The following is a 21248-nucleotide window of genomic DNA, read 5'->3' on the forward strand; positions in this document are numbered from 1 at the left end:
CATAAAACATACACTCTGAACAATCACAGCAGCAGAGCCCAGAGTATAGGCTGCATTATTAATTAGTTTAATGACACTCAGCCCTATTAGAAAGCACAAGATAATTGTATTTAATTTGTGTACGTTTTAATTATGGCCCAAGCAGTGCCAAATTTGATCAACGTATCATCTTTTCTGTTCTGCTCTGTAACCATTTTTGTATTAATTTGCATCCGAAACAGGAGGAGCTGCTAAACCCTACTGGGAGTAGAGTTCTTTTTAGTTTTTAAACACTGCCATCTTTCACATCATGATGCTGTGCAAGACCTCTGCCTGCTGATAACAGTGTCATCTTTTCCTGTGGCCACAAATTAAAAGCAGGTTTACGACCACATGCTACTAGACCCTCTAGGGCCCCAGAGGAGGCAGCCAGAGAACAATTCATTCACTCATCCCTCCCCTTATCCATGATGGAAGTAGAAACAATTGCATCATTTAATTTACTATTGCAACAGGGATATGGCTCATTGGCCCCTCGTTGTTTTGAAGATGGATTTAATTAACCTCCTATGAATCTTGCCAATAAGCATGGCAGCATCAGTATGGAACTGGAAATGTTGAAAAATCAGTTGGAGAGATGGGTCATCAGTATTTCTCAAGCTAGCTCTGCTGAGAGGACTTATGACTATTACAGTGTTACGGCCCCAGCAGAAAGCTAAGGAACATACTGAGTTAATACACTACTGACTTACCTCTGGGAATCTAAGCTCAGGTTTGACTTAGACTACTGAGAAAAAGAGGTAATTGAATAATTCCTAATAGCCACATATATCTTTAATACAGAAGCCATTTGCGATCACTGGAAAATAAATAATTGCAATTAACTACACTGTTAAGTAAATATACAGTCCCTTGGGGAAGCAATCTGCATGCTTTTATAAGTCTGGCTACAATATGAAACTCATCACGATGTCTATGAGAGTAATTTATAATGAACATTTAGCAGGTGCCTCAGATGGGTTGCTGCAATTTACATTCATTAATAAAACTGTCCTTATTAGACCCCAAGTTTTATGCATTTTAATTTAATAAATCTTTATTACATGTTCATTTTACATTTGATTTTGTTTCCAAGATGTCATAGAATCAGTTTAACTTGTAATGAAAGTTAAAATCTTTGAGACTAAGTTATTTACAACGACCTATTTGAAAAGAGAAAAAGAATCTAGCATCTTAAGCATTTCTGACTAGAATAAAAACATGATCTGAAGTTTGCAAGCTATTAAGAATAATTTATTTAATTAAATGAAGGTTTATCTTAAGAATAAAGCAATGTGATTTTTCTTTTTGTAAGGACGGCTTAGTATCACTTAACTAAAGGAAGAAGGGAACCCTGTTACAGTTTAAACTGACAGTCATTATGGAGCAAGGAACACATTAATTGAAAAATACAAGAAAGAACAATTCCTTTCATAAAAGGGCTCTTTTCCATGATTTGTAGCACTTTCTTAGAAGCTCTTCTAACTATTTGAAGATTTAATAGGATGTTATGAAGTTTGGGTAGTCTTGGTTCAGTCAGATTTAGCCAAGCCTTCATTAATTCGTTGCTTTTGTAAGAAGGGATCTGTCTGTGACAGCATTTGCATACCTGTACCTCTTTATTTTGTCCTGCTGTAAAAGCTACAGGAAGAGTGTCTGTCTTTTCTCAGCACAATTAAGCATTCTTCAGTGCAGCAATCACCCAGAAGACACATACCTTGTCTCAGAAATATGTAAGAGGCCTTTTTTGTCTGAGTCAGATTTTGAGCCATTTAGAGGCATTACTGCAATGTTTTATTGTGTGTGAAATGACACCTTTGTTTGTCTAAAAATATTTGTTAATCAGTTTCAGTTCTTGCAGAAGAAAAGATAAAAATTGGACTTACAAACATAGGTGTAAGCCTAGAATAGACAGAAATAGTTTTCTTAGCTGTCAACAATTTTCATTTCATCAGTTTTTCCAACCCTCCCAACTATATTCAACAAGTCATCACTAAAGAGCAATAAAGTTTGAGATCAGCATCAAAATACGCACAAAGCATCTGAAAAAGTGTTTTTATTGCTGCGTGCATATTCAGTATCTGTTTTGGAACCACAAAATAGACTATGAAATGTGTACTACAGGCAAGTTTCTCTTGCAGATTTTGCAGCTGTAAGGAGAATAATATAAAATCATCTCGTTATATGCATGAACACCAAAGACTGAAACATAGTTGTGAAGTTACACTTCATAATCCAAACTACTAATAACTTTACATCGGCAATTTTTGACTACAGTTTTTCATATTCTATCAATAAAAAAGAAGACTTTTCCATATGCTTTATTGTTTTAAGACCTAATTTCAATATTTGTTAAATGAGAACTGGTGGAGAAGTGTAGACATACAGCTGTTCTCCATATCCCATCCAGCAAATGGAGAGATGGGGTGGAGCTGTGGAACTGGAAGCAAAACCTTTAGAGGGATGAAGAAAAAAAGAACAAGTGAGCTAGAGAGAAGATTGGGTGGGCACAGCCACAAGCAAAATAAATGTCTTGAGAGAAGCAAAGTGTATTTTTCATGGCCCTAAAGGCAGAAAAATTCAGGACTGGGACAAGAAAGCACCTAGGTAAACAGTGATGGTTGAGGGCTGAGATGGGGAATCCTTACCCAGGCAGCTGACTCAACATACAGATGATGTTTGCAGGCTCTTGCACTTTCTAGTTGTGAGCTCACTGCTGTATCTGATCCAGTTGCTGGGAAGATTCCTTCCCTGTGTCATTTCTCAAGCTGTCATTCTCTGAGGTGCTTCAGATGTCACCTGTTCACCTTCTTAAACATACTTCTGCTTTCTGCTAGCAATTGCCCATTTCTCATATGAGCCAAGACTTTCTGCAATTGCAGCACCAAATCACTACATAGTTATTCATTTTCTCATTCTGTTGCATGTTGCAGTGGGAGAAATCATAATTAAAGCAGGGAAAAGAAAGACTTTCATCTTTTTCATATTTTGTGGCTAAGGATTTTTTGGATAAAGGGGCTTCTTCATGCCTTAAAATGGTTTTACTTATGCCCAGCACCAGACAGCTGTGATGCTGATTGCATACTTGAGATGTATTTTCATTTTTCCATTGAAAAAGGATCCACCTGAAAAGTTTGAGAAGTCTCAGCTGTTCATATAAACCAGATGTACGGTTACTACAACGTATAGGTGATACCCTGCTATTTAGGAATGATTTGGGACACCATGAACATTCTGGGCTGCATCAGGAGGAGTGTTGCCAGCAGGCTGAGGGGGGTGATCCTTCCCTCTGCTCAGCAATGGTGAGGCCACTTCTGGAGCACTGTGTCCAGTTCTGGGTTCCCCAGCACACAAGGCACGTGGACATACTTGAGAGAGTCCAGAACAAGCCCACAAAGATGATGAAGGGACTGAAGCATCCCTCATATGAGGAAGGGCTGAGATACCTGGAACTGCTCATCCTAGAAAAAGAGAAGGCTCAGGGGTACCTTATCAATGGTCTGAATACCTGATGGGAGGGAATGGATAAGATGGAGTCAGGCTCATTTCAGTGGCGCCCAGTGACAGGACAAGAGGCAATGAGCACACACTGGAACACAGGAGGTTCTCTCTGAACATGTGAAAACACGTTTCAGTTGTGATGGGGACCCAGTACTGGTATAGGATGACCCAAGAGTCTGCATTTTTGAGCATATTCAGACCCCAACTAGACATGGTCCAGAACAACCTGCTCTAGGTGACCTGGCTTGAGCAGGGGGTTGAACTAGATCTTAAGAGGTCCCTCCCATTGTAAACAATTTGCGGTTCTTTGCTTAGAGCTGTTTGAAGATCCAGCCCGTTTGAAGATACAAGTAAGGTCTGGACCAGCACTAGTAGTCAGGTTCATAGTCTGATTGGAAGAGTAGGACCAACATAGTCATTTTTAACCATAATTCAAGACTCATGAACTTGAAAGAGCACATTTGCTAAGCATGGGTTTCCAGAACATATTCGCTTCCATTTCTGAAAATGCCTTTTAGTTCCCCAGTTACAGATTTGAAATATCAGCTATTCTAAAAATATTCTATAAATATTCTAAAATGCTTAAAGTCATAAGTATCATTATGATATGGATTTACTAAAGAAAAAGGTTTCTAAATTTTTGCTTCAATTTATTAAATTGCTTAAGAATATATAAACAGAGTTATAGCTGGATGAAATGCCATATGCAAAGTTTGTTTTCTGAAATAAAATAAATTGTATTAAAGAGAACAATATTCCAAAGATATAGAACATGATATAAAAATACTTTAGTGCTTCAGATACCATGTTATGCTGTCCACTGCCATACTACAGATGGTTCACTTATCCTGCACTGAAGAATTCAGCAAGACCTACAAGAGTTTACCACTTGGGTATAGCTGAGATCCTGTATGTAGATGTATAGACATCTGACTTTCATTACTGCCTAGAAGATGCGACGTCTAATCTGGATTTTGAAAGGGAGGCAGAATTGTCCATGCCCACAACTAACTAGATGCTGTATGAACTTAATTTCATAATGCTATGTCAATACTTTTAATATAATCACATTACTATTTTTTCCTGAATGCTCACTTGTCAAAGCAAAAAAAAAAAAAAAAAAAAAAAAGCTTTAAAAAACAGACTGCTGTGTTTATAACAATAAGAATGTACAAATGCACATGCACTTTTCCTGATGTACTCAAAGCATCTTCTGCATGTAACACCCAATTAAAAAGAATATACACACACATATTGTGTAGGCCAGAATTTGGAAAAATCCTAGTTATAGCACAAAACTCAAGACTTGGTAATGAAACAAGTGCAACCTGAAATGCTCTTTCAGGTCTGAGTAAGATCTAAATCAATAAAAAGGTGATCATCGGATTTTTTTGAACATTTGTTCAAAACAGAGATATGCCTTACAGTAGGGGGGCAATGTTTTGTAGATGAATACATCACAACCAGTAATACTCCACAGTCTCTCAAACTTTCATTGGTAGAAGTACACTTGGTAAAGAGATATAATGCTACCACTGTCTTTTTCAAAACTAAAGACTGTATTGTGCCAAGACTGTACAATCAAATTAAAATTATATGATTTGTTGTAGCATCAGCAATATGGTATGAGCTTAAAAAGTCATGTTAGAATGAAGTCTTTCCAATTTTACTAGATAATACAAGAACCAATGGTCAGAGGTGGCAGAGAGGCACAACGCAAGTGAATGATGGAATTAGATACGCAACTTCTCTATGAGCACTTATTACCTTTTAAGAAAACATTTAATCATCAATTCCAGCTATGTCTTATCAAATGGCTGCTTGACAGAAGTCTAGAAAGTAAGTATCTTGTTGAATGTAACCCATTAAGTAGATAGAGTGGGTGTACAAGCATGAATACCTGGTTTTAAGATGAGGACTTTGCTTCTTATTCTGCAGGCTGAGCTTGAAAGCTTTTGTAGGCCAGTATGACTGGAGCTCCAAAACAGCATTTCTATTGCTGTCTTCATAAATTTTCATATATATATTTTCTCACTCTCCAGCTATCAAGTTACTATCAACCCCAACAAAATGTCTTTTACTGAGGGAAGAATGAAAACTTCTTTTTCTTGATACAAGTAAAGGCTATGGTTTGCCTTGAGCAAATGGATATTATGATTAATATGACGTTCTCCTAAAGACCTGATGTTTGCATACTGAACCTTATATTCCTGATTGTAATTACTGGAATTGGGAAGCACACAGTTATCCTTATTCTTTTCTTGGGAGTACAAAGAACTTTATGAGACTTTTGAATTAGCAGTCTTTGCCAGAAACAGTTTCATATTCCCAAACTGTCAAAATAAACCCAGTTTACTAAGCCTGACTATACTGTCATAAGATGGACAAATAGGATTAGGAAGATGTATAGGCAAGAGTTTCAGTGGATAACTGTTTTTGTTTGTTTGTTGTTGTTTTTGTTTTGTTTTGTTTTAAATACAAAAATAGAGTAGTTCTCAAAGATTAATAAAGACTGCTATTGTGGCCAACTGACAGCAAAAATACTCTTCCTAGTGGCAGACCCACCTAACACTTGAAAAATGATTTAAATAAAGCAACTCTGGTAAACTGTCTCTTACCAAGTTAGAAGGAATAGAAGGAGAAATATCTCTACCAACAGCCTGGCCAAAGCTGTTGTCTGCGATGCTCTTGGCTGTTGCAGTGAAATAGTGACAGGAATTATCTCCTGAATGATGTTCTGCATAAACCGCCAAGTTTCAGCAAGTGGGCAGGCTAGTAAGAATGAGAACTCTCTCCATTTTAAACATCTGCTCTAACAAAGGGGAAAGGGCACCTCTGCATGTTAAAGACACAAAATGACAGCCCGTGTGGGATGCCAGTGTGTAGGCAGCCCCACAAATTTACCAACGGGGGTCAAGACCCTCCCACTTGCACTTCCATAGATCTATTTGAATTAAGAGGCAAGGAGAGATTAATAGGACCAATTCTGCTTCCGCATTTATGCTAGTAAGTGTTTGTAGCACTCACAGAAAATAGTAGATGCTAATCAGTTATTTCAATTAAAAAAAATACATATGTATATAAAAATGCTAAAAGCGGAGATTTGAATGGCCTTGGCAGCGTGAAGCCTTGTGCCATCTACAGCGGTCACAGGTGATAAGCTGCTTGATCTCAGGGACTGACAGAAGAGAATTAACTTACTGCTTGCAGTTAGACATTTTATTTCATTCACCTATAGTAATTTTATCTCCTTATTTTCTCACATCATCAAAAAGAATCCATCCTCCTCAATGCTTAGTAATAAAACACCTCATTTATCCCTCCACAAACATTAGATCCCTCCTTACCCTTAATGTGCTTTAGAGATTTTAGTATCCTAATTTTATGAAGCTGATAGACAACCAGCCTTGTTTCATCTTAGAACCTCCTAATATTTACCCTATTACACTTTTTGAAGAACCAAAACACTAACTCATGATTTTTACGTTTCCAGAATATTCTTCAACGTCAGTCTGGAGTACACCTTGTTGCTGCTGGAGATTTCTTTCAAGTCAAGCCTCATCAAGCCTCCTTGCAATTCAGTTTTAGAAGATAATTTCTCAACAACAGAAAAACTACCTTTGTCACACGCACTGCTGCAAATTTGCATTGTATTTCTGATAACCACTGTCTTACAATGGCCTATCTGTATTATGTTTAAAACACAGGGAGAGCAAAACTTCCAGAAAAATTATAGGAGAACCATCATCTACGTACAGAAACAAAAAAAATTCATGTTTCTATGAAATGCTGTGACAATGCCTGCATTAGAGACACTGACAAGCTGATTTAAGCTAGAACGCGGTCAGATATAAAAGGTTACAGTAATTTTGCATATGTTGTAAACACATCCAGAACAAGCTGGTAAGATAAGTGCTAGAAAACACCTGGAAGCAGTGGGTAAGTAACTAGAATGCTCTATCTCATCCAAGAGATCTAGCATTAAAAAAAAAATCAATAGGCAAATATTTGAATTTAAACATCAGTAAAATACTAAAACTTGGTCAACTTTGTAAGTGTAGGATTAACTAAATTTAGAAAAAAAATCATAAAAAATCAGAAAAAAAATAAAGTCTTTGTGCATGCATACTTTAAAAGGATTAAAACCTGAGGAAAAATAAATCTTTCTTTTGTATATATTGCATTGCTAAAGGAATTTCCTTCTTACTAGGCTTATTTTTGGAAATGCTTAGAGCACGAAAGATGATGAACTGAGGATGTTTAGCACTAAAAGAATGCAATGCCAGCATGACATATGACAAGCAGCAGTGCAAGAGTGTAATTTGTTGGTCTGAATTAATCTACAATTGATCTTCAAAAAAGTGGTACTTTCCAAGAGGCTTGACTACAAACACAAGATTTTCTGGATGTTTTCCAGTAACAAAGTAGTAGCGTTTATCAGCTCTGTCTGTCCTTAGGCAGAGGGATGAACCTCACAGTTCAGCCATGTAGAAACATCAGGATGTGTAAGGATCAGGCCCCCAGACCATATGACCAGAGCACACTGGGAACTGGTTCAGCACATCTACTAGGAAGATGCACTCATGCTACCTCAGCACTGCTTGGCCAATGATAATGTTGCTAGTGCTTTAGACATATGACTTAGGATGAAAAGAACGTCTCAGCAGCGTCAGACAGGCATTCGTAAGCTGAACACGCAGACATACTAGAGCATTCCCCATTTCTTGCCATGCAGCTCCCGTCTGCATCAACCTGAGAAAACCTGGTAGGAGACCCTCCAAGAGGTTTAAAATGCACATTGATAGGAGCCGGGAAAGTCCATATGCTTGACGTTGAGCAGGACTTAATCTCCTCAAACACACCTTCGGCCAGAAACTTCTTCCCCAGAAAACTTGACTAAAATTCAACTTTCTCATTGTCCTGTTTCAGAATGAGGACAACTTTGAAATGCTTTAATATGCTGAGCTGTAGGTAGTTCCCTGAACACCATCATACCAAGCAACAAATTATGCTCAAGCTATAATTCAAATATACTGTGAAACAATTGTATTTGCTATGCCTGTTATGCTACTGACATCCTATTTCTTTCTTGCTGGTTTATCCCTCTGGACAACACACTTGTTAATGTACATATGGATCTCAGAATTGCCAGAAGCCTTTACCTGTTTTATTGATCCCCCCTAGATTACTCCAACAACAGTAAAGCAGATTTTCCTAGCAAGGAAATCAATGACTTTAGATTAAGGTTCCCATAAAATATTTAATAAATTATATATTAATGATTTATTGTCTATTAATTGTGAATTAACACATGCAACATTTTTAGCATCTGATTTAGCACACAGTCCTTCAGTGTCTGGACTCCACAGCTCCCAGATTCTCCCTTTCAATGGCTTAAGAGAGAAATTCTTTAGAAATATACTTCATTCTTTGTGTTTGGTATAGGCACACTCTACATTTCCACAACACATCTATCAATGCATCTTCCAGTGTCCGAGTGTTCAGCACACTGTGGTCTCAAGAGGGAATTCAAAAGGTCAAAAAGAAAAGCAGAGATAAATTTAGTAATATATACACAAATATGATAGCTCAATGGATTAACCCTTAAAGTTCCTAGCATTAACTCCACTGCTGATAGTCAAATAGATGTTTCATATCAGCACTTTGCAATGGCACACATTTAAAATGACAGAAGGGGCCAGGAAAACGATCCGTCTATGCACAGCCACAGGCTAACACTTTGGTTTGCACTAAGCATTACATAAGGCTAACCCTAACCTTTGCCAAGTTTTGTAACCCATCTAAACATTAGGAAACACTTTTTTACTGTGTGGATGATGAAGCACTGGAACAAATTGCCCACAGAGGTTGCGGAGTCTTGTCCTTGGAGATCTTCAAAAACTGCCTGGACGTGGTCCAGGGCAACCTGCTCTGGGTGTCCCTGCTTGAGCAGTGGTTGGACCAGATGGACCCAGAGGTGCCTCCAACCTTAACCGTGATTAACATTAACCTGTGATTCCGTAATTCTATGGCCTTGCTCAAGGCACTGCGCCCTCTGTTGACTTTGGAAAAATGGCACAGCTGAGAAGCACCATTCGTAAACTAGTTTGTAAATTGATTTGGGATTGCATATTATATACAATCAAACCATTAGGTCCTATCTGGTACAATACCTGCTAGAGGCGGTATGTAACTCCAAGCTTCCAAATTATACTTTAGAAACTGATCTGTCTCATCGGTGCCCAGACTTTATTGTCAAAACAGTGTGCTACACACTTACTATTGATTCATTCGTGACTGTTCTGGTGTCAAAATGCTGCCAAAGACATTTGGCTTGTACCACCACTTCTGTGTAGTAAACTGCACGAGCCATACATTTCTTAAATCTTTTGTATCTTCTGACATACCAGCAGTTTATAAACTGTACCAAATGCAGACTTAATGTGACTTTAATTGCATATGTATATGTAGAAGTGGAAGTTTCTAGACCAACTTTAATTATGTTTAACTGATGTTGCAATTGGTCTCTCATTATATGATCATCTAGCTGGGTCAAGTTCTGTTTAGCGGGGTATGCTACTTGTCAAATAAAACAACAGAAAATGTGTATTACTCTAACATCTTTTGAACTCACGATTGCATACATTTTATCTAGGAAGAATGGGTAAGTGAGTTTCATTCATCTTCAAATCACACCTTTTACATAACCTTGTGTACTCGTGTATAACAACATTAACAGACATTGGTGCAGCATTCGTAAGATGAAAAGTGCAGTGTCAGGATTCTAAATCTCCTGTACCCTTACCACCTTACCATTGTGCAATACACTCAGTATGCATCATATGTGGTTAGTGACGTTATTCTGTTAGGAGCAGACTGCTTTGAAGCTCACAAATACAAAAGTAGAGGTCTTAATTTATTGTTAATAAAGAAAGCATTCTCTGCAGGTTCAGTTCTGCAAACTGCGAGGCAGTAAGTTCGGAAAAACTTACAGTGCTCTTTGTCAATGCAGGGTGTAAAAGATAACTCTGCAGGATCATGATTGATAGAGATGTTCTCAGACTACACATTCTCAATAATACTGCACTACTAGTGAGTTAAAAAAACCAAACATTTCAAAAACAAGTTGCCTATAACATTGATGATAACTATGGGAACAACAGCATTGGAGGGCAGGATTTAGTCTTTATTATATGTTCATCAGATGAAGCTGCATATTCCGAATCAGTGACTTGAATTCGTGTTCACTTATGCTTTAAGTTTGTTGGTTAAATGACTACAATGTATAAAGGATTCTGAGAAGGAAGTTATTAGCTACATATACTGTGCTGTAATGTCAAACTCATATTTTTCAACAGATGAAGGACTAATCATCATGTAAGGAATGAGAACTGTACTGTACCTGTATGAAAGGTATCCAGCTTTTGACATACAGGCTGCTTACTTACTTCCTGCTACTTGATTTACAAAATAAAAGCTTTTGGTTTAGAAGATACATGCCTATCCCCAAGGACACCAAAAAGACACTGCAGCTACTGTGAGAATTAAAGTGGGAAATCCATGAGATTAAACTGGTTTTCAACCTGGATATTATTTTTGACCCCAAGCTACCTGGAGCAGAGCTTTAGCGATGAGGTCAAGGTAATCTCAGCTCATGATGAAAAAGGTTTACTATATTCTCTTTGCCTTTATACAAATCTTCCACTCACCCTTCCACACTCGGATGTTACTGTCACAAAGGTTTACACCAATGTCTGCTCTTATTTTTGCAGTGTTGAATTCTATTACAGAAATTTAGGAAATTTCTCAATTTTTCCCCCCAGCAATTACAGTAAAAGATTGTGAGATTCACTGTGAGCTCCAAATGTATGACAAAAGTCACAAACATACAATACAAATGTGGTATCCGTGTCTGAAGCTAAAAGAGATTTCAAAGATGCCTATCAATGAAAGAGGCTCTTCTATGCAATGTGAAGACTCCGGGTCTCATCTTAGATGGGTAGCCATGTTTTTCCCTTTTCTATACACAGGACCATGAACAGGTAGTATGGACTCTGTAGCCCATTTGCATTTACATCTCGCTCTGCATGTAATAATCACTTTACACACCACTACTTAGAAAAAACGCTGATGTTAACTATGTTCTTCTCAATTTCCTCAGCAGTTTCCCAGCACAGTCATTTCTAGTTACCTGTCAGATGTTCTTGTTGACAGTATTCTTAGCCAAGCTTGATGTTAACATTAAGATTAGTTCAAGTCACTTTTAACATTTCCACAAAAATGAAAATGAAAAATGAAAGTCCTACCTCTACTACTGCTTTGGCATCCAGTCTAAAATTGAAATCTCCAAAGACGAAATATGAAACTTTCTCAAACCGCTGATCTATAATTCTGGAAAAAAAAAAAAAAACAAAAAAAAAAACAGAACTGCCATTCAGCTTTATATATATGTGAACATGTACAAACGCGCATATCTTACTTCTAAGTACTATCTTAGAAATAATTATTGGAATGATCAAAACTACCAGTTTATACTGAAACAATCTTCTCAATACATTAACCATGTTTCTGGACTGATCGTCCTTGCTCAGGCAATTGTGTCCAACCCCGTTAAAATAACGCATTTGAATTCCCCTATCTGTCTGAAAGAGCAATCTGGAGGAATGCTAGTTTGCAGAAGTTAGTAAAAAACAATACAAAACCAGCACTTGGGCAACAGAGAAACCTTGAGGGCATCCTAGAGGTACTCCACACCTTTGAAAAGTTAAGTGTATGTGCTTTGGACTGGGCAACTAAGAATTAGGAACTCCAAATTGGTAGTAAATTCAGAACTCACCTACCTTCAATTCTGTGTTGTGTATTTATGTATCTGTAGGATTGTGATCATAACATTTACTAGCGTTTGTTAATACTCTAAGGACTATAAGAAGAGTGATTTATTAGCGCTAAATATTACTAATCACGTCTGATACTGATTAAACTACACATTTTTTCCTAGCTTAGTTATGGTTCTCTGAAAGGCAGTTCTCTTGTCTTGAAAGCAAATTTTTACTGAGATTGTAGCTAACACCTAAAATGTGATCTTTCCAGATGCAGAACAAAGATTAACTCTTTTCTCAAGCCTTTGCTCAGTAATAAACAAGGAGATGAGGCATTATTGTTCATCTTACAAATTTTGTGTTATTAAAAATTGTTATTGTATTATTAGTTTATCTATTATTAGTAACACCTGTTTGGTACTCCTAACAATGTGCAGTTTTACTTGGTTCCAGAGATCTTGACATTCAGAAATCCAGTGAGTCAAGCTTAATTTCCAAACAAGAATCAATACAATTAATTTCCCATCAGTAGCTGAGGACAATATGAAATAAGTGAAATGTGACTGTTACAGCTACAAATAAAATACACAGACAAAACCCACAAAAAATGGACTGATACACTAGATGCACAACATATAAGAAATAAGGAACAAATGTAAGGCAATACATTATGTACATCCTGGGAATACATAAATATGTAAGCACTATGATGCCAGAAACCCCCAATGAGCAAGAGGCAGGGACACAAATAGATAGGAAAATGATGACAAAGTAGTACACAGTAAGCAGGCCTTCAGGAACAATACTGCCCAGCAAGGAGGCATTCATTTTAAATGGTTTTAAACCTTTTAATGTATGACATCCATTTAGATATTTCAAAGCTGTAAAGAAAGATACAACATTGGATTTACAGTGAGATACTACTCCTTTTACAAAAAATCTCACATTTTTAGTCCACTGTAATCTATTGCACAAGGAATATTATTCAATTGAAAAATTAATGTGCATTGGACCTAAGGTAGTGATCATCTGAAGTGAAAACTCTTGTAAAGACTTTTCTGGTATGAAAATCTCAAATCCTCCATTCAGCTGATAAATTATCGCAGGTACTGTTAATAAATATTGTCTACTGTCAACTCCTAGCAAGCATCAAGAAAAACCTGTCACTCTTGACCTGTACGTAACATTAGTTTGATTAGTGCCCTCCTGGCACATTAAAGGAAAATGAGAACTTAAAAGTTAAACCATTTACATTACCTTAATCTGCTAATACTACAATTGCTAGATCTGATATGCAACTTATGCATAAGAAAAACTGATTTTGCTGCAGCAACTTTCCTGATTCATATCTTAGTTTAACTTTGCCCATTGCCATTTATTGCTGACAAAAACCTGAGAGATATTGCAGGAATGACATCAAGGTCTAGAGAAGGCCTCTCAAAACAAATTGATATTATGAGGATGATGTCTGAGATTATATTATGCAAAGACAGCTTTTCCAAATAAATAGTCTGTTCCAAAAACAGCCAGTTAAAATGTCTGCTAACCAAATTAACTTGAAAAACTTCAAACAGTTACTGATAAACAAAACAGCTTATTAGTATGTTTCTGAACAATTAATTAAAATTTAGTCATTTCGTGGTTTTACACATTACTTGATTTAAACATGATTTGCATACAAATGAAAGCCAGCTTTAAAATGGATAGTTTTAACCAGTAGCTCCCCTTGTAGTTTCTCTTGATGGATATTTTAGAAAAAGTATCTCATGACAGATTGAAATAAAATAGTCCAAATGTTACTTCTCAAGAATGATGTTTAAGTGGCTTCCAATGTATCTCCTTTTCACAAGTGGCGAAATTTAGGTGTACAGTAAAATTAACAACAGTGGTACAAGGCATATACATGTATCTGTACTTATTAAATGATCTGGGATACCTAACAATAAAAAATGCCTTAAATGACTCAACTAGATGTTTATGTTTGTAACATACTATCCTGGCCACTGGGACTTATTATTAGTTCAAGAATTCCCGAATTTTTGAATTATTTCAGCAGTGTGGTACTCTGATAGCTCTAATTTGAAATACTCACTGGTGCCTGCAATTCCATTGAATCAATAGCACAAGAACTATCTCGATTATGCTTTTAGAATCAGAATCAAGTTAGCAAAGGAGACAGCAATAAAGAAAAGTACAGCAATATTTCCTCTCCCAGCAGCAGTGCAGGAATAATGTCCAGCATTAGGGGGATTTGGATAGAAATTGTGCACTGTACCGTGAAAAACTGAGTTTCACCAGGACCCAGGATGCACAAAGAAGATGTTAGGACTGGAGCAAGAACTGAAAAAAAATGTTTCATTCCTTGTTTCTGCATTCTAAGCCACAAATATATAGCTGATAAAGTGTACAAGTAAATGAGAATTCAAAAGACTATATTTGATTTTTTAAGAAAGAGCACTTGCAAATGAAGTAGGAAGGCTTCAAAATCTGTGCTATTTACTTTGTTATTTGTTGCTAAAACAATACCCTTGCTTTAACCATGAATCAAATAATCCTTTAAAAATGTTGCCATGAATCAGTCAATGGAGTGATAAATCTGAATCATATAAAAAGAAAGCAGCCAACCTATGTCACCAGTGCTAATTTAATGCTTTTATTGGGAGGACCTAGTGCTATTTCTTTTAACTTGTACTTGCTGACTATCAGATTATCCAGAAGGGCTTCAACGTACTTGAAGACTCTATACATTCCTGTACAACTCTTCTAAATAGCCTGTAACAAAATAGGTGGCTTTCAGGTAAAAATTTCATGACTTATGAGAAGCCACAAGTATTTAACTTTTGCCAACTAACTGTGCTGTTTATTGTGACCATACCGGGCTGTTAAGAGATTATAGGCAATCATGACGTACCCAACGCAAATAATACAGAAAACTTTTCAAACAGACTACAAGTCTTCCTTTACAGAAAGAGATGTCTTTCCTTTGTAATGGCTGGAAGAACATTTTCACTATTCTAATCCTTTGTTCTTGCTGCAGAAGGTATTGCTTATGAAAAAAGTTTATTTGCACATATAACATGAAAACCAAAACCAAAAACTTCAGTGCATTTTAGAAATCAAAATAACAAATACAATATGGCAAATAAGGACCACTGGAAAAAATGCCCACCTATGACAGGATTTATTGCTGACCTTCTTAAACTCTAAAGTGTGCAAAAATAAATGCCATAGATGATTTCTCTTCTACTAGTTCCAAATACACAGTGCTTATAATTGCATAAGAAATCCTTGATAATATCAATGTGCATAATCAGATGAGCATTTCCTCACACTTGGAACACATTACCTAAACTATTTTGCTTATTTCCAACTAATTCTACATTTTTAAGTCATGGTGCAACACTGAAAGTCTTTTGGACTGCTTGGACTATTCTGTTTTTTTTTTTTTTTTAATTTTGTTGTATTTTCAGACGAGACGAACAATCCGCAGATGGTTTCTAAATCAGTGTTGAATAGCTTTTTAGACATGACACAACAGTACAAGAATAAAACATTCAAGCAATTGTAACTTTCAAGTAACGTTTCCAGTCAAAGTCACATGCTTAAATGTTTTGATGTCTCAGATCCATGGTTCACTCCGTTTATAAGGAAGGAGTAAACTTCACTGGTAAAGGTAGAAATTAATGTTAAATTACTATAGCAATTTGTTTGCTGAAAAATAAATATGTTTAATTCTTTTTTTTTGGGTCTAATAACAGCAGTTTGTCTTACACTGGCTATCAGCAGCTGCATTACAAAGCCCGAAAGGTTACTGGTGCTACACTGGACATGTACTCACTCTGTTCTCGGTAGGACTACTAGGAAAGCTACCTACTACTGATCAGTGCTTTGTAGCCCAGCAGTCCCCTCACACATTTTCCAAAAGATCTCTGACAAAACCTGTTATTTTGGATGCACCAGGAGAATTACAAGAAAATGCTCAAACCATCTGAGCTATGAAGCTTAACAGCTTCAGCTCGAGCTAAATTGCCCTGCCTGTAGTGATCACACTTCCCAGCTCAGACCACAGACCCATGCAATTGGCAAACCTAACCAAAAAAAAAATCAAACAAATGCCACAGTAAAAGCAAATGTTCAGGGTTTGGTCTTGGAACCCAGGATATGTCAAGTTACTTCAGTGAAAGGGTGTACCTCTAAGTCTGGGTGATACTATCAACTAAAAGGACTGTGAAAGTTAAGTTGATTCAAAGCTCTTTAGGAGGATATCATATTCTTATCAAGACTCAAATGAGTAAGAGGTAGAGGTTCCTCTTCTTCCTGATACTCCTGGAGATCTGGGTCTAGTTATTAATTTTAGTCTCTACATTAAATATCAAAATGAATGTTAGTGTGATCTTAAAATGACCAGTTCCGTGTTACTGGAATCATTGAAATCCTTCTGTAATTTACTTTTGCCATTTTGAAGTACTCATAGTCACTGCAAATAAAGATACTTTATAAAATGTACCCTCTTCTGTAAAAGTCATATGGTGTACTGTATGCATGTTTCACAACACTGAAATTCAGCCAGAAAATACTAGGGCAAGCAGAAACAGTATAGACTTGTACTTGCTTTCTTACTTATCCCCCTCCCATACTGTCACCAGAAAGAAGAAGAAAAGGGAGCATCTAAATATCAGCAATTTGATCATGGAAGAGAGCAGCTGAACATGATTCAGTGTGACAAGAGGCACTGTGATTTGGCTAAACCATTTCTCAGGGCACTTTGTAAGGAGGATCAGCAGCATTATTCCTTTAATAGCCATGTCTAATGCAATAGCCAGCTGGGTTTTGTCCCAGACCAAGGTATCAGCATCAGGTCAGAAGGTAACATTCTGTTTACACGATTATTTCCTAAAGCACTTATCTTCTCCGCGGTGTGAAAGTTGACTTTTCTGTTTGTAAGGGGGCCTAAAGAATTGAGGGAATGGGAAAAATTAGCTACACTGAGCTGGAGCTGAATGGCATTAAGTGGGAGGTCTGAGAAAGGCTGTGGCGGCACTCAGCAGGACACCTTATTAGCCGCGTCATCGCAGTTCATTCAGGCAAGCCATACCAGTGTCACCAGCGTTCCCACACAAAGACAAAGTTCTTCACACAGTCTATAAACATGCTTCCCTGGCCAATTCATCCTGACTTGACACCGCTGAAAAGAAGGGCTTGAGGGTTCTTTTTTTTTTTTTTTTTTTTAAACACAACAATAACATAACAAAACAAAACAAAAAACTCACAGCTCTGCCAAGCAGGCTGAATGGAGGAGAAGGAGGGACACTGTCACATTGCTTGGGAAGAAACAATCCAAAGGTCAACCCATATTTTATTCAGTGAGCACATTTATGTAATAACTAAATGTGTTTAAGCTAAATACTAACTAGTATGAGAGCTTCTGTATTTCTCATACAACTTACGAGGTAAGAAATTATCCTTCTGCAATCTCTATATTTTGGTATATTATTCATTCAGAGGGATTAAAGACATGAAAGCTGCTTTTACAGAGAAAATGTGATTGCCTATATATAGTACCCTTTCCTAACTAAAGGATGATAAAAATCACAAACAGCTATGTACACGACAGCTGAGTCTAGGTGCAGCAGTCATTTCTCAGGTTAAACTATTCATATTGTTTAAAGTTAATCTAAGCACAGCTCTGGACCAATGGTTATTTTGATCCAAATTCAGTAAAATCAATACTGGCATACCTGAGCCTCTTCCTGAGACAGTAAAACCTTTCCATGCTTCAGCCAATGGATGGGTGCAGTGCCCAGGGACTGCCAGGAGCCTGGCACCGAGGGGCTGCCCGCAGGCTCACTGCAGGCCTTGGGGAGCACGGAGGCCACTTGGCCTGTGCCCCTCCGTGGAGCCCTGCACCTGGCTGATAGCATGCACAGCTTGCATGGCAAGAAAGGATCTTACCCCAGAGGGGAACGTTTAGAAAGGGATAAAATAAAAGCAGAAAGTGACCTGACTGTCCCGTTGGTGGAAGCTAAGAGCTAGTATGAAAGCAGCAGGAGAACTATGGATAAGAAGGTTATATGCACTTTCTTTTCCATAGATCTACAGTGCCAGAGGTAATAACAACTCCCGCAGTGACTTCTGGTGGAAAGGCCAGGAACGACGACAGTGAAAATTGTCTTCTACAACCACCGCCGTGTTGACACTGAAGATCAAGAGACTGGAAATGTTAGGTTTTGGCTACAACAAAAACAGACACAGGATTGCTACTTGGTCTGTCAGATTTCTGTTATTCCTATCCTTGTTACTTTTTCCATTTAAGTTTTGGCCAGAAAGTTCAGCTTGCATACCTAGCCCTCGAGAAGTGGCCTGTGGGGATCCTCAGTAAACAATCCACCTCTCCACCAAAAGCTTTAGAGAAAACTTTGAAAGACAGGACCTTGTCAGCTCTTCTGAGCATTGCTTCCCTTCTGCAGTACAGTCAGCACTCAGCTTGCAGCACCTTGCATTCCCAGGTACGTACTGAGAGACGAATTCCAGAAAAAAACATCAGTTCCTGTATAAAAGTTACCTGGGTAATGTGTAAGTGTGCCTCAAAAGACACGAAGCAAATGACTTCATTGGCATGCCTAAGGTGTTGTAGCACTGTCATTAGAAAGATAAACTTTATCATATTTTTGTGCCCTGTTCTTTCGGACATAATAGCTCAAACCTATTAATAACACCAAAACATCTCAAAAGGTCAAGCAGCATACAGCAAGATGAAGGGAACTGTCAAGAAGCTTAGGCAATCATCTTAGCACTCAAGGCATTTGCCAGGGCTGTTTAACTAATATGTGATGTTCACTTTTAATTTCAATATAGTGCCATTTGGGCAAAAATGCTGTATTTTTTAATTAATTACAATGTCAGCATCTATTAAGATTAAAAGAAAGACCACATCAATAATAAATACTTAATCCAAAGAAAGGATTACAAGAAGAGCAATAAAAATCAATTTTTAGAGCTGGAAAATTGTGACTTTTTCCTCACTTGACTGGTATTTTCATTATATTGATAAAACCATGATCTTACCTGACACTGACATTCGCCTAATGAAATAGCAGCCATGTATAATGATGTAAGTACTTGTCAATTTTGCTACAGGAAAATACAATACTACGGCACTGGCGTTACATTACAAAGAAATTTTCTCATTCTCCAACTGATATAAAAGAAAACAACAAGAAAAAAACAGAAACCACATGTCTTTTTGAATCTTTTATTTTATCATGGAAGACTAAAATTCTTACACATAACTTCTGAATCCCCTCAGTGTTGGTAACACTTGGTCATAAGCAGACAGCAGATAACTGCCATGTCTTCATCTGTATAAAGACTGACACACAGCAATTCTTGTTTACAGTTTTGCACAGCTTGGATGTGGTCGAGTAAAACAAACTCTGTGTTCACCTAGTGTTAAAAGTGCTAATGTCAAGCCTTAAAATAACTAGGATCCATGGCAATAGGATACTGATCCTCTAACTCTAAAATCTGGGAAAAGTATTTTTTATGACAACTCTAGAAAAATTCCAAAGACAGACACCGTACCTCTGACACAGTTCACCAGTGGGAACAGTGGCAGAATAATTATGAAATCTTGCAAGATTTGTACCTTGCCATACCCTCCCAAGACTGGCCACAGGTGCCTTTCCCAGTCCAGCCTCCTGGGGATGGCTACATGGGTAGAGGGGGCAGCAGAAGGTGACAGGACGCTAGCCATATCACACCACTGGGCGTTGCTAGCAACTGAAACCGACACGCTATCATCTGCTTGCCTGGGGAGCCAGCTAGGCTCAGACAGACCGTGAATCAAAAACAAAAACAACCCCGTTCTTGAAAAGCCTAATACAAATTATTAGAAACACAGAAAGTCTTCACTTGCAAAGGACTCAAAAATGCTCAACTTAAAAAAAAAAAGCTAACAAGTAACAAATTTTACATACTTACTCATTAGCTTGGGCATTTAACTCTTTGAAAATCACACTACAGTGGACTACTTAGTTAAAGGAAAAAAACAAAGGGTGACATGACAGAAATATTTGAAGTGCTAAAGAGAAGGAAAAATTCTCTCTTTCAAAAGATTGAAAAATCAGAGCTGCTAGCATTTGACCAAGGAAAATTCTGGTGGATACAGAGATTGCAGGACCAATCCTTTTGTTGTAGTAAGAAACTGAAACATCTTAACTGCAACTTAAACCATACACTGATGGAAGAAATATAAAGAGGCTTTCATTAAATGTGAAGCAGTTACAGCTAATTACCTGCCAGTTCATGAAGAACTTCTGCAAAGTCCGTCTACAGGTAGTTCAGCACTTGAACAGACACACAGACAAGCAGCTAAAAATGCCGTAACTTGTATATGGTTATTTACCTGTAAAGTATAACCTGTATCTTTCCAGAACACAGCACACAAAAGAAAACAACCATTCTCCTACAGTGATCCTACCTTCCCTATGGGAGTAAAAATGATGAAAGATGATTAATCACTTAGTGCCCATAGACTCAAATGGTAGCAGAATGGAGCTCTTTCAACCATTTCTTTGTTTTATAACTATCAGCTCATAGCATCATTTTACAGTGAGCATTCAGTGGCTTGTAAATAAAATCACAATAGCAATTTATTTTCATTTCTCTGCAAATGAATAAAAATTGGATCAACAGCCCATATAGATTCTTTTTAATTAAATCATAGCTATCCTGGAAGATTATATGACTATACGATAGAACATTTCAAAAGGCCCAAACCACAATGAATGCTGATGTGAGTGTCACCTTTAGCTAGACACTAATGACTGCTCTTTATCTAGCTTCCAAATCTCTAAGGAACAAATTACAGTAAAAAGAGAAAACTAATCCAATGGGAATGTGACATGCCCT

The 21248-nt window shown here is 37.3% G+C and overlaps 1 protein-coding gene across 1 annotated transcript in view; it reads right to left on the bottom strand.

Moving 5' to 3' along the window:
• The window catches only part of INPP5A (inositol polyphosphate-5-phosphatase A), a 253893-nt gene that overhangs the window by 64454 nt on the left and 168191 nt on the right, over nucleotides 1-21248 (bottom strand). Inside the window, exon 9 of the mRNA XM_035547561.2 lies at nucleotides 11826-11910. Within this exon, the coding sequence (XP_035403454.1) occupies nucleotides 11826-11910 (85 nt within the window). The remainder of the gene's footprint in view (nucleotides 1-11825; nucleotides 11911-21248) is intronic.

This window comes from Cygnus atratus, chromosome 7 (genome assembly GCF_013377495.2).
Source record: "Cygnus atratus isolate AKBS03 ecotype Queensland, Australia chromosome 7, CAtr_DNAZoo_HiC_assembly, whole genome shotgun sequence".
Lineage (NCBI taxonomy): Eukaryota > Metazoa > Chordata > Aves > Anseriformes > Anatidae > Cygnus > Cygnus atratus.